General features: G+C 42.4%; 1 protein-coding gene across 1 annotated transcript in view; it reads left to right on the plus strand.

Moving 5' to 3' along the window:
* The window catches only part of SMG1 (SMG1 nonsense mediated mRNA decay associated PI3K related kinase), a 113,544-nt gene that overhangs the window by 35,692 nt on the left and 63,316 nt on the right, over nucleotides 1-14,536 (plus strand). Inside the window, exons 4-10 of the mRNA XM_056138946.1 lie at nucleotides 1,146-1,282; nucleotides 2,521-2,579; nucleotides 3,539-3,752; nucleotides 7,009-7,134; nucleotides 7,815-7,887; nucleotides 9,247-9,344; nucleotides 11,706-11,879. Coding sequence (XP_055994921.1) covers nucleotides 1,146-1,282; nucleotides 2,521-2,579; nucleotides 3,539-3,752; nucleotides 7,009-7,134; nucleotides 7,815-7,887; nucleotides 9,247-9,344; nucleotides 11,706-11,879 — 881 coding nt within the window. The remainder of the gene's footprint in view (nucleotides 1-1,145; nucleotides 1,283-2,520; nucleotides 2,580-3,538; nucleotides 3,753-7,008; nucleotides 7,135-7,814; nucleotides 7,888-9,246; nucleotides 9,345-11,705; nucleotides 11,880-14,536) is intronic.

Consider the following 14,536-nt stretch of genomic DNA (forward strand, 5'->3'; position numbering starts at 1 on the left):
CTAGAATGATTAAGTAAAAGGATATATTGTTATATCTTAGAAGTGTTAAAGTCATAAACTAAATGTCTAATAGAAACTAGAAAGCGTATTGTGTATGACTAACAGTAATCCGATGTTTGCCCAACTGAATGTGTGATTGCCTCTCACCAGAACTTGGTCGTAGGTCAATAGCTTGGAGAAGATGTGGGTGAGAAATAGAAGATGGTTAGAGAAATTAGAAATGGTTTCCTGCCCCTGACCTCTGGAGGTCTATTCCCTGCACGCCTGCCCTTTCTTATCCGAATGTAGAAAGCAGCTTGGAAGAGATGGGAAGAAAATAATCTCTAAGCCTCTTTTTTCTTTAAAAGAAAGGGTTTTAATTGAAGCACTGTGAATCACAAAGTTTATAGAGTTATTCATGATTTTCAGGTTTCCCAACACCAGTCCCTTCACCAGTATTCACTTCTCAACTCCAGTTTCCCTTTTCCTCCTTCCTATACTCCTCCTTTTTTTTTCTATTTTTTAAAGGCACTTGTGGTTTGCAATACTGTTATTGATAGAGTATCATGCATGTCATTTTACCTCCTTTCAGTACCTGGAGTGACCTCTTCCCTCTATCATTGTCATAGTGATAATGATAAAACCTCTTCTGTCTTTCTGTTCCCCTTTTTCTCTCTTAACTGATCCTTTGGAGTTTGCCAGCATGCATTTTTTTTGGGGGGGGGGGGGCGGGGGGCCTTAAGGGATGCCAAACCCTGGTGATGCTCAGAGGTTCTTCTGGCCCTGTACTCAGGAATTACTCCTGGTGGTACTTGGGGGACCTTGTGGGATGTCAGGGATTGAACCCTGGTCAGCCCGTGCAAAGGCAAATGCCCTATCTACTGTACTATCGCTCTGGCCCCATGGTGTGTATTGATTATGATGGTAAAAGGTAAAGGTAAAGGCCCTCCCGTTGTTCGTCGATTTGCTCGAGCGGGCCCAGTAACGCCTCCATTGGAGACTTTGTTGTTACTGTATTTGGCATATCGAATACGTCACAGGGAGCTTGCCAGGTTCATTGAACTCTTATTGTCCAGTAGACTGTGATTTTTGGATGTGTTTAAATTATTTGCACTATTAGTTTTTCTATGCTTACATCCAATGGAAAACAAAACGTTTGTTAACAGAGCGATCGATGTCTTACTCTGATGAGTCTCGACTGTCGAATCTTCTTCGGAGGATCACCCGGGAAGATGACAGAGACCGAAGACTGGCTACAGTAAAGCAGTTGAAAGAATTCATTCAGCAACCAGAAAATAAACTGGTGAGTATAGTGTGTTTGGAAATGTTGGTAACTTTTGTATTTCTCTAATAAGCTTGATGATGATAGCTGGAGTAATTTTAAGAAGAGATAGATTTGCTTCTAAGATAAACAACAGGGATTCCTGTCCTAGGGTGATTCGGCCTGTCTGAAGGCCCGGAATTTAGTGCTGTCAGTGTGCAGTTTATTATTGCTAGGTTCACAATGATGACTTCTAAGTAATGCTTTGACATTCTGGAAAGAGTTAACATAGGGCAAAATGTTTCTTTGTTTTCATTTGTAATATTTTGGGGAAAGGGTAGCATTTTGTTTATGGATAGATTTGATCTGTTGGCCAGGACTGTTAAATGGGAAAACCCTTTTAAAAATGCAGGAACAATAAGAAGTTGAGCGCCTGGAGAGACAGAATAGTGGATGAGGTGGATGTTTTGCACGCAGGTGACCTGGCACCCTCCATGGTCCCCAGAGCCCTGCTAGGGGTGAAGAATAAGCCCTGAGCATTGCTAGTTGTGGCCCCATACTTATACCCAAACCAAAACAGAAAAGAACTTGATATGGATCCAGGAGAAAATGGGAATAGTATGGTGAATCAGATTATGTTTATTTCCGTGCAAGTCACCCAACCCTATTCCTTTATCATATCTTCATCCATTCATCCCTTTTGGGGGCCATGTTTTACAGAAATAAATCAAGCCGTTAGAGTTTATTTTACTCATTGATGGATTAGAGCATATATTTCCTGTTAACCCTGGAAAGGGATAATTGGGGACTGGGAATGTTGACAGCAAGGCTCCTTCCAATTATAATGGAGAGGAGGCTGGAGAGCTACAGGGTTAAGGTACTTCCCTGTATCCTGATCTCGGTTCAGTCTCTGTCACCCCATATGGTTTCCTGAGCACTGCCAGGTATGACACTTGTTCACAGAGCCAGGAGTAGCTCTGAGCACCACTGGGTATGATCCAAATCTCCCATGTGTCTACACCCTGACCCCAAAAAGCAGAAAAAAAATCATAAACAGGAGGAGGTAAGGACTTTTCTTTGCTCGTGGCCTGCGTGTTTGAACCCCTGCTGCCATGTAAGTCACCCGAGCCACTCCCAGGAGTCACACCTGAGCACAGCCTGGGCCAGACTTCAAAAGCCCTTCCGTCCCCAGGAAAATTTGGTGACGGGGCACATGTTAAAATAAAATTGGTCATGTTCTTAAAAGCATAGGAATTTGAAGATTCTCTCTTTTTTTTAAGGTACTAGTTAAACAGTTGGATAATATCTTGGCTGCTGTTCATGATGTGCTTAATGAAAGGTAAGTAAAGACATTGTTTAAATTGGAAAGATTTTGAAATGTAGGTTTAGAAATTACTAAAAGATAGAAGAAGATAAACCCATTTGCGTTCATTTATTCTGAGCGTCCAGTGTTTAGTGGGTTATCATTTTTTTATGTTAAAGTTTTTATACATTAATTACTAGTGGATACAAAAGGAAAGGAAGTGCCATTCTTTTTTTTTAAATCTGTAAAATGATTGAATAATTGAACATTAATTTGTAGATTGACTAAAGCCAATGTAGGCTTGAATGAATGTGATTAACTTTGATGAACTGGATTGCTTTGAAACAGCTTAGAGAAAAGAAGGGAAAGGAAGCTTCTTTCTCTGAGCCACAGTGATTGCAACTGTTGTGCCAGAGCTCTCCAAAGGTGCACAGTCTCTTCTTACGGGGACTCCCAAAGAATTGCAATGTCGGAAAGTCCCCAAAATTTGTGTCAGCAGGTTACCAACTGTAATCCTTTCTGGTGATTTTACAGTTACTATAATCAGGGTTATTACCCTTTTAAGTTTATTACATTTAAAGGCCATTTTCTGTTTCTAGCCTTGACATGTTGAACATTATCATTATACTATACACTGTGCTATACAACTGATTTGGCAGAGTGTATAGTTACAGCATGTTTGTTGCTACTGCCCTTTTCTGTGAGTTATTTCAAGTTGTTGAGATAAAATCGAAGCCTGATATATGCTATTTCTGGTCCTTTCCTGACTCCCAAGAGTTGGTTTTGTAAAAGAAAATCTGATGCCTAACATGTAGTTTTGGGTGTTTCAGGGTAGAGAGAACTGAGGCTATAGAGAGAATTAAAAATTCAACCTTCTGTGTAGTTTGAATATAAATTTAAAAAAGTAATCATGTAATTTGAGATGAGTCATTCTTGTCATCTGTGAAAACTTAAGCTTTCGGTATATTTCTTTGTTTGTATTGACGTGAATACAGTAGCAAATTGCTTCAGGAGTTGAGACAGGAAGGAGCTTGCTGTCTTGGCCTTCTTTGTGCTTCTCTGAGTTACGAGGCCGAGAAGATCTTCAAATGGATTTTCAGCAAATTTAGCTCATCTGCAAAAGATGAAGTTAAACTCCTCTACTTATGTGCCACCTACAAAGCACTAGAGACCGTAGGAGAAAAAAAAGCCTTTTCATCAGTAATGCAGGTAAGAATGACTGGGACAGACTGATGTACTTGGGAAGAAAATCATACTTACTAGATTTCCTTGAACTGAAGCTGAAAGAGGCGTTAGAACAGAGGGGTTGTTCATTTATAGTAAATATGTAAATTTTACTTTTTATAAAATTTATAAATTTTCTTTTTTTCAGACTGTAGAAGTAAGTCACTGATATCTCCAGCACTACAAAAATTAGAAATACGGCATCAGTGGTTTTTCTTTTTTTCTAAATTTGAGTGAAGACTTGTGCTAAAGAAAAATTTAAAGTAGACTAGATTTTAGGTCTGGAGGGATAGTACAGCAGGGAGGGCACTTGTGTTATAAGCGGCCAACCCGGGTTTGGTCCCTGACATCCCATATGGGTCCCCTGAGCACCGCCAGGAATAAGCCCTGAACATCATTGGGTGTGGCGCATGCCCCCCTCCTGTCTCACCCCCCAGTCAGTCTAATTTAAATTAGTTATTTGAGTTTTAATTAAAAACATAGATTAATTTTTAAAATTTTGCCTTTTTGGTTTTATAGAAGTTTTCCTTTATATTTGCTTAGTAATAGACTTCTTTGCTTTTTGAAAATAGGAGCACCGTGAGGAAGAACTAGATAGGAGGGGTCTATGTTATTTTATTTATTTATTTACTTGCTTTTTGGGTCACACCTGGCTCTGCACTCATGAATTATGCCTGGCAGTGCTTAAGGAACCATATGGGATGCTGAGAAAGGAACCCCGACCGGCTACATGCAAGGCAAATGCCCTACCGGCTGTACTGTTGCTCCAGCCCCAAGCCTTTTGACTTTCATTTTTTATTTTTATTTTGCTTTTCGGGTCACACCTGGCGATACTCAGGGGCTACTTCTGGCAGTGCTCAGGGGACCATATGGGATGCTGGGAATCGAACCCAGGTCAGCCACGTGCATGCAAATGCCCTACCCGCTGTGCTGTCACTCTAACCCCAACCTTACGACTTTTAAAACTTATTTATTTCTTTGTCTGGGGGTGTTGGTGGTGATTTGGATCACTGTCACTGGCAGGTCACTGTCCTCCCGTTGTTCATCGATTTGCTCGAGCGGGCCCAGTAACATTGTGACACTTGTTACTGTGTTTGGCATATTGAATATGTCAATATGTAGCTTGCCAGGCTTTGCCGTGCAGGCGAGATACTCTTGGTAGCTTGCCGGGCTCTCCGAGAGGGGTGAAGGAATCGAGCTCGGGTCGACTGTGTCGGCCGCATGCAAAGCCCTACCCGCTGTGCTATCACTCCAACGCCAACCTTACGACTTTTAAAGCTTATTTATTTCTTTGCCTGGGGGTGTTGGTGGTGGTTTGGGTCAAAACTTGGGTAATAGTCCTGGCTTTGTATGTACTTGGAGTCTCTCAGACTGTGTTTCGGGGACATTGTGGTGCTGGAGTGGAACCTGTTCCTTTCTCATGCAGAGCATATATTCAGCCTTTTGAGCTGTCTTCAGATCTTCTTAGGGCTTTCATAGCTTTTGTTTAACTGTGCCTATGGCTCATGCAATTACATATTATTATATTTGACCTTGGGCCTCTTGTGTCTCATCAGAACAGTTCTGCACATTTTTTTGTTCCCCTTATTTTGTAAGAAGTCCTGCATTCTGGGTTTGTCTGATTGTCACTTCCTGATTAGGTTGAGTTTAGACATTTTGCTCATGAATACTCAGGGGTTCATACAACTTCTCTCCAGAAGCAGGCTTGTAACTTGAAGCTGTTTTTTTTTTTTTTTTTGAGATGAGCTCCTTTTTATACTCTGTTCCTATGTGGAAATTGCATTGGCTATAAGAAATGGTGAATTCTAGCATTCTTTCGTTTTCATAGCTTTTTTTTTGTTTTTGTTTTTGCTTTTTGAGCCATACCCAGTGGTGCTCAAGGCTTATTTCTGGTGGTGCGGAGGGGATCATATGTCTTGCTGGGAATCGAACCTGGGCCAGCCACATGCAAGCCAAAAACAAACATGTGCTTGTAAAACTTCTCCAGTACCTGCTGTCGCTCAGCTCCAGCATTAGTCTTTTTAAAGAAGAGTTGTTCTTCCTTTACAACTCAGCTGATCCAGGTTTGATCCCTGGCACCCCAGGTGGGTGCCCTGCGCACTGGCAAGTTTTGTCCCCAAAACAAAAAGCCAAAGAAACGAAGTTTTTCCTTTAGCCAAAATGGTATTAACAACTGCAAAACATTCTGTTTCTGATAGGCTATGTATCTATTTTGTTACTGTTACCAGTATGTAGTAGCAATATAAGTCTGTTGGTGTTGTACAATATTCTTTAAAGTCATTCCACATTTGAGCAGGTTCTCATCCTAAAACACAATCTATAAAGTTTCCACAAAGTGGGCTGGAGCAATAGTACAGCAGGTAGAGCTCTTGCCTTGCACACAGCCCACCCAGGTTTGACCCCCAGCATTTCATATGGTCCCCTGAGCATTACCAGGAGTGATTCCTGAGTGCAAAGCTGGTAGTAACCTCATCAGGTGAGGTCCCAAAACAGAAATAAAAACAAAGTTTTCCACAGAATATAAAATTTGCTCTTTTTTTTCTGATTTGGAAAGTAATTGTGATACTAGAGAAGTTTTACAAGCACATGTTGGTTTTTGTACTTGAAATTTATCACACGACAACCCAGCCGGGTTCGATTCCTCTGCCCCTCTCGAAGCGCATGGCAAGCTACCGAGAGTGTCTCGTCTGCACGGCAGAGCCTGGCAAGCTACCTGTGACGTGTTCAATATGCCGAACACAGTAACAACAAGTCTCAAAAAAATGGAGACGTTACTGTGCCCACTCGAGCAAATCGATGAACAGTGGGAGGACAGTGTGTTTGTTTTATTAAAGAGAGCACCCAGAAATAACAGGATAAACAAATTATTAAAGAAAAGCCATATTTGATTCAAACTGAATATCTTGGTGGAAGTCTTTTCACCTTTTTATTTATTTATTTTGCTTTTTGGGTCACACCTGGCGATGCACGGGGTTACTCCTGGCTCTGCACTCAGGAATTATCCCTGGTGGTGCTCAGGGGACCATATGGGATGCTGGGAATTGAATCCGGGTTGACTGCATGCTAGGCAAATGCCCTTCCCGCTGTGCTATCACTCCAGCCCCCTTTTCACCTTTTTAAAAGAGGGAAACTAAATATGTGTACTGTAATCAGTTTGTAACTTAGTCACTGCCAAATAACCAGCATAATATAGTGCTCTTGCTGTTTAAATTATTTAAGATTTGTTTCTTTCACTTTTTAGCTTGTAATGACCAGCCTGCAATCCATTCTTGAAAATGTGGATACACCAGAACTACTTTGCAAATGTGTTAAGTGCATTCTTTTGGTAGCGCGATGTTACCCTCATATATTCAGCACTAATTTCAGGGTGAGTTCCCTGCTTCCCTCATTTTAGACACTAGTTTGAGGATCTAGCATGTATGGAGGACCTGGGGGTTAGGAACCAAAGCTTCTGCTCCTCTGAGTGTAGTCAGTGAAGAGTGAGGAGATGGGGGTGGATGGGACTTTGAAAAATACCATGGGCGGTGGGGGGCGGGGGGAGAAAGGGGGTTGAGGGATAGTGGAGCCAGTAGGGAGCTTGCCTAGGAGCCTGGGTACTGCTGGGAGTGACCCCTAACAGCCACCCCCCAAAAGAAACACCCCTAAAACAAAATGAAAAGTGCCACCAAGGTGCTGGGCTGTGTATGTAGCCCAGCATAGAGTGTGCTTTGCATATGTGAGGCCCTGGGTGTGATTCCTGATGACTCCTCTCCCCTCTTAACTTCTGCTGCCCAAATTCCACCTGTGTTTTCTTACTTGACTGCCTTAACATGTTTTTTTTTTGGGGGGGGGGGGGAAGCATGCAGCATTTTCTCTGTCAAAAATGAAGTTCTTGTGGGGGTGGGGTAGAAATGAAGTTCTGCTTTCTTCCTGCCCTGCCCTTCCCTCCTTGATGTTTGTGTGACGTTAAGTAGACAGAACAGAAGATACTCTTACTTGGATCTTGTATTCCGTTGTGAGCCACCAGGGGAGTCGCTGATCAGCTCCCCGTCTCTTCTCCCCATCTAGGATACAGTTGATATATTAGTCGGATGGCACATAGATCATACTCAGAAACCTTCGCTCACCCAGCAGGTGTCTGGTAAGTGTCCCTGCAGGGAGCTGTCACTCTGGTATTGTGGCACACAGTGCCAGTCCTCAACAGACCGGCTCTTAACCCTGTTTCTCTGAGCAGGCCAGAAAAAAGATTCCGAGAAATAGCTTGGTTATTGTATTGAATATTACTTACTAGCAGGACTGAACTATCCAGAGGAAAATTGTCCACTTTGTAATTGGGCGAGTAAGGCCGGCTTATACGGTTGCAGCTATGAGGCACTGAGTGGACCTCGCTGACGTCCTTTAGAGCATGTGCTGCAGCAGACCCCAGTGTGGGACCCTGAGGGGGAGGCTGGAAGATGCTGGATAATAGTGGCTTCTTACCATTTTCACCTGTTTTTAATTTTTTTTTTTTGTCCATACCTGGCTGTATTCAGGGCTTACTCCTGGCTTTGTGCTCAGGGATCACTCTTGGCAGGGTTGAGGGAACCATATGGGGTGCCAGGCATTCAACCTGGGTTAGCCGTGTGCAAGGCAACCTTCTGTACTGTATCTCTGACTCCTGTTCCTTATTATGAAGGAAACAAATTATGCATCAATTTGGATAGTTTCATAAATGACAAGCATTTTTATTTAGCCTTTTTTTGGGGGGGGGGAGGGGTGGTGAACGACACTCCTGAGGGTGCTCAGGAGTTACTCCTGGTTCTGCACTGAGAAATTGCTCCTGGCGGATACTCACGAGACCAGAATGGGATGCCAGGGATCGATCCTTATTGACATCATGCGTGGCAAGTGTTCCGTCTGCTATACTATCACTCCAGCCCCTATTTTGCTTTTTTTTTTTTAATTAATTTACTAACATAACAGGACTCATTTCAGTTATTCAGAGTATTAGTTTTTCTTAGCTTGTTTGGTGCAGTGAATTTCTGAAAATAGTATATGAAGGTGAGAGTGGTTCTTTTCCATTTCTAGCATGGAGTTTTTTCTTTTCTATTTTCAAAGAGTACATTTTTTTAGTTTTGCTTTTGGGTATTCAAGTCAGGGCCTCCTAGTGCAATACTAGTGCAAAATCCTGTAACCCTGAGCTCCAGCCCAGCTAGTGTACAGCCTGTGGCTGTTGTGGTCCTTAAGCAGAAGTCCAGGCTATAGCAGATTCTTTGTCATGAAAAAAAGCCTTTCATTCTTTGTCATGTGTTGAGTGACAGTAGGTTTGGACATGGCTGTGTATTACAGTATCTGAAGAATATCTATGCTTAATCATCAACATGTTTAATAGCAATTCTAGTGTTATGGCGTGTTGTTAAGAGTGGACAGTTTGAACATAGAAGCCTTTAAAAGAAGGCTTTTAGTCTATTGTATGTAAAATTGTTAAGCTGCTCTTTCCAATTTTGTATATAATCCCTAGGGTGGCTGCAGAGTTTGGAGCCATTTTGGGTGGCTGATCTTGCATTTTCAACCACTCTTCTTGGACAATTTCTAGAGGACATGGAGGCTTATGCTGAGGTGAGTTGATAAGAAGCAATTCTTAACCATTTGAGTTAGGAAAAAAAGGTCAAAATCTGTAGCTGTGCTAAGAAGTACAAAATAATTCAGGTCACTTGACATTTAAGCAGACATTACTGGGCCCTTGTGTTTTAACTTTTGGGGGAGGCCACTCTCAACAGTGCTGGGGCTTGCTCCTGAACGGTGTCTGGGAGACCTCCACAGCAGTGGGGATGGAATCCAGGCCTCCAGGACGGAAGTCATGCAGTCAGCCTACCGAGGTCTTTCTCTGGCTACTGCAGGTCTTAATTTTATGTAAGGCTTGCAATAATTCGGTGGCTGCTAATTTCTGCAAATATTTCATCAAAAGGGTTAAAGGCACATTAATGTATTATTAAAGCTCCATAGTGCTTTTGTTTGACTTTCACTGGGGAATCTTTGATCATGCTTCTGGGCTAAGACTTGGCTTCTGCCAACTTTTGCAGTGGTGTACTACAAGTTCAGTGTGGCTGCTCTCAGATGCTGCCCATGTCTGGTCGTGACCGAAACCCGCTTGCTCTCTCCTGCTTTTGTCTTTTTCTTCCCTTTCCTGCTGCTCAACATAAAGCTTTAGTCTCATTTTTCCTTCATCGATTTGCTCGAGCGGGCCCAGTAACGTCTCCATAATGAGACTTCTTGTTACTGTGTTTGGCATATCGAGTACATCACGGGGAGCTTGCCAGGCTCTGCCGTGCGGGTGAGATACTCTCGGTAGCTTGCCGGGTTCTCCGAGAGGGGCGGAGGAATCGAACTCGAGTCGGCCATGTTGGCTGTGTGCAAGGCAAACGCCCTACCCCTGTGCTATCGCTCCAGCCCGTGCTTTTGCTACTTCTGTCACTGTCACTGTCCTCCCATTGTTCATCGATTTGCTCAAGCAGCCCGGTAACATCTTCATTGTGACACTTGTTACTGTGTTTGGCATTTTGAATACGTCACGGGTAGCTTGCCAGGCTTTGCCGTGCAGGCGAGATACTCTCAGTAGCTTGCCAGGCTCTCCAATCGAACCTGGGTCTGCCGGGTCAGCCGCATGCAAGGCAAACACCCTACCTGCTGTGCTATTACTCCAGCTAGCCAACAAAATTTATGGGTCACACCCATCATTGCTTTAGGGGAGCTACTCCTGATTTTGGGAATGGTGTCATTTCTGATGGTATTGGGGACTGTAGATCCAAGCCAGAGTTCCTGAAAACACAGCAGCCTCCTGAGCTGTCTCCCAGACTCTAAATCCACTACTTTTAACTGTGTTACCTATTTGCTTTCTTTTGGGGAACATATTGGGGGATGTTTTGCTTTCAGGTTTCTTAGCCCTCACACCAGAATGTTTTTGTTCCTGGCCTGTCTTTTTCTTTGTTTTTTTTTTTTTTTCTTTTTTCTTTCTGGGTCACACCTGGCAATGCACAGGGGTTACTCCTGGCTCTGCACTCAGGAATTACTCCTAGCGGTGCTCAGGGGACCCTATGGGATGCTGGGAATCGAACTTGGTCAGCCACGTGCAAGGCAAACGCCCTACCCGCTGTGCTATTGCTCCAGCCCCCTGGCCTGTCTTTGAAACTGATCTGGGTGTAGAGATGATTTCCCCCCTTCCTTGAGGTGTTGGCAGTCAAATTCAGGGCTCACGCCTGCAAGGCCTGTTCTATTGCTACAGCCCACCTTTGGCCCAGTTGTTGAGATTCGTCTTGACTCTTCATGACTGGTTCTCTTTATTTTTGTTTTAGTTATATATTGGTAGCACATCCCTTTGAATAAATCTTATTTCTGCCACTAAATAATAACACCACTCTTGGTTTTTCCTGAGCATGGTATCTCTAGAGAGTACTTATTTTTGAATTCAGTGACTCAGAACACCCAGAGTGAAATTGGAACAAAACCCATCCCAAGACATTGGTGGTGGGAAATGTACTCAGGTGGAGGGATGGGTGCTGGAACATTGTATGTCATGAAACTTAATCATTGAACAGCTTGTAACTGCATCTCATGGTGATTCAGTTTAAAAAAAAAGCACAAAAACTTGAAAAGTCTCAGAAGGGAAAAATTTCTCACTTTATTTATACTGTAATTATAGTATGTATAGAATATGTATACATATATTTATATATATATATTAAGTTTTCCTGTTGCCAATCTGTGTTGGTCGGGAAGTTATTTTCTTCTATCTATTGAGGTTAATAGTGGTTCAAATATCAGTTCTATTTAGATTCATGTTTTCTTCTGTCATAGACCAAAATTCCTCTTCCTTTGTAGAAATGAAGTGAAGTTGACTTAAAAATAGAAACGTCTTAAAAATCTTTATTTTGGGCTTTGACACTGTCTTTCTGAGTAAGACTGTTGTAACGTTTCATTCAGGACCTCAGCCATGTGGCCTCTGGGGGGTCTGTGGATGAAGATGTCCCTCCTCCTTCAGTGTCCTTACCAAAGCTGGCTGCGCTGCTCCGGGTCTTCAGCACGGTGGTGAGGAGCATTGGGGAGCGCTTCAGCCCTATCCGGGGGCCTCCGATCACTGAGGCGTATGTAACGGATGTAAGTGTCCTTGCTCTATGTGTGGTTCGTAATCTTACATGTTTTATATTAACAGACTTCTTACCTGGAGTCTCCATTAGTGACCCTGCTTTATTAGCAGTCATGTATATTTATGTTGGCTGTTAGAGAAGTTGGGGATTCTTTCTTATAGCCATTTTTTTTAGGGGGGTGGGGTGAATGGGCCACACCTGGGTCTTTCAGTGCTCAGGCTTAGGGGACTCTGTGGGTTGCCACAGGTCGCTGTGGCAAGGCAAATGCCGTATTTGTACTATTGCATCAGCCCCACAGCCCCACACTAGACAGTTTGTAAAAGTAGTTTTCTGAGCATAATAGAATGAAATTATTTGATGGCCCGGCAAGCTACCGAGAGTATCTTGCCCGCACGGCAGAGCCTGGCAAGCTCCCCATGACGTATTCGATGTGCCAAATACAGTAACCACAAAGTCTCACGATGGAGATGTTACTGGGTCCGCTCAAGAAAATCAATGAACAACGGGAGGACAGTGGACAGTGTTTGATAGCAAAGGATTGAAAAAAAAAAACACCCTTTTTTTAAGGCCACCATTTAATCTTTTTGCCTTTTTTTTTTTTTGTGGGGCCAGGTATTGAATCTAGGGTCTCAGTTATCTACTGCTAGGCTACATGCTTAGCTTTATTTTCTGTTTTTATTTTAATTTGGGGCCACTCTTGGCAGTGCTAAGAATCATTTGGTGTCAGGATCCAACTTGAGTCCCACATACAAAACATATACTCTAACCCTAAGAAAAATGTCCTTGGCCTTTCAGGGGATTTTATTCTCGGTCTTTGTGTTCTTGTTTCCCCCCCATCCCAGTGGAGGGACTCCCCATCCCCCATGTATTTTTCTTTTTTAAAATATAATTTAAAATTTAAAATTATGGTTTTTGTAAAATAGTATTTTGCTTTAAAATAACGAAGTTTTAAATTTTTTTCAATATAGAACAATATACTAGACAGTTTGTAAATAGTTTTCTGAGCATGATAGAATGAAATTGATAGCTTTTGATATCAAAGGATAAACAAACTTAAAATATATAGTGGTCCAAGACATGAGACTAATTAAACTGTCACTGTCCCTGTCCTCCCGTTGTTCATCGATTTGCTCGAGCGGGCCCAGTAATGTCTCCATTGGAGACTTTGTTGTTACTGTGTTTGGCATATCGAATACATCACAGGTGGCTTGCCAGGCTCTGCCGTGCAGGCGAGATACTCTCGGTAGCTTGCCAGGCTCTCCGAGAGGGGCGGAGAAATCGAACTCAGGTCGGCCATGTTGGCTGCGTGCAAGGCAAACGCCCTACCGCTAGCTATTATTAATTTTTGGATCGGGGATCGTTGAGCCCCTAGTGGTGCTCAGGGCCTCAGCCTGGCTGGTTTCAGAGATCTCTCCTGGTGGGGTTAGGTGCAAGGCAGGTGCCCTTCTTGCTATACTCTCTCTCCAAACCCCTTACATTGTAGTTAAAAATGTAGTTGCCACGTTTCAGCGGCCCCAAACATTACAGACCAGTGAGTGTTTCATTGTAAGAATATACCTGAGAAAAGAACTGTCATTGTTTTCTGCTTCCATAATGCATGAGATGCACTCACAGTAGATACCTTTGAAATTAGTAAATTAGTTCTGCTGCTGGGAGAAAGCTCTGCTTTCTGGGAACATTTACTTTTCTTGAGCACATTGCCAGGTAAAATAGGATATTTTGTCTAATTCTTGGTAAGATTATTGTGTATTTGGGCAGACTTGCCAGATCGTAAAGATAATTAAAACTTTTTTTTTTAATAATATAGGAGTACTGCTATTTGTTCAGCCATTGATTAAGCTGATTGAATTGGGCATGAACTCCACTAATGAAAACTTTTATGCCATATTTTATTTAAATTTATTTCAATATGGTAATATTTAAAACCTGGTGAAAATGATGTAGCATATTTCATTTTATACTGTTTAAAAGGTGGTTGTTTACTGTCTTTGAAATGAAGCATTTAACTCATATAAAACAAAAGGGGAAAAAACACGGTCACTTTGTAGCATATTAAATGTGTCTCACTCTGGAGGCCTTTAAGGGTCTCTTTTTCTTTTTCCGTTGATTGAGGGGCAGTTTGGGCCATAGTTGGTACTCAGGAGATCATATGCCAGGAGTTGTACCAGGGCTTGCTCAGTGCAGAGCAATGCCTTAATTCTTTGGCTCTCTCCTTTTTTGACCTTAAATAAGGGTTTTTAAAACTTGTATGTAGTAGTTGTTGAATGATCAGAAAATTTGAGAAATATATTTTCTATGTCAGTTTGGTTTTCCCCCTAAGTTCTGTTTTTCCTTTTATCCTTTTTTGTTGTGTTGTTGGGGGGATTGCGGGGGCCCCACTCTAAGTACTTGGAGGACTTGGTGCTTTGGGCCCTTTTGGTGCCTGGGATTACTCCCTTTTGTGAACCATGTGCTGTAGCCCTTTGAGTCATCTCTCTTAAGTTCTTTTATAAACATCTAGTACATTATGTCATTTGTATTTTAATGGGTTTTAGATTAGATTGATTGCCAAAGACCCAAGTGCTAGATTATTGAGTTATTTTCCATGCCAGGTTCTCACCCCCCCACCCCCCATGCAGTTAATTTCATTGTGGACCTAAGGTTGTAAAAATCTTGGGCTCAGCAATT

The sequence above is a fragment of the Sorex fumeus genome, unplaced genomic scaffold (genome assembly GCF_029834395.1).
Source record: "Sorex fumeus unplaced genomic scaffold, SorFum_2.1 ptg000130l, whole genome shotgun sequence".
NCBI lineage: Eukaryota > Metazoa > Chordata > Mammalia > Eulipotyphla > Soricidae > Sorex > Sorex fumeus.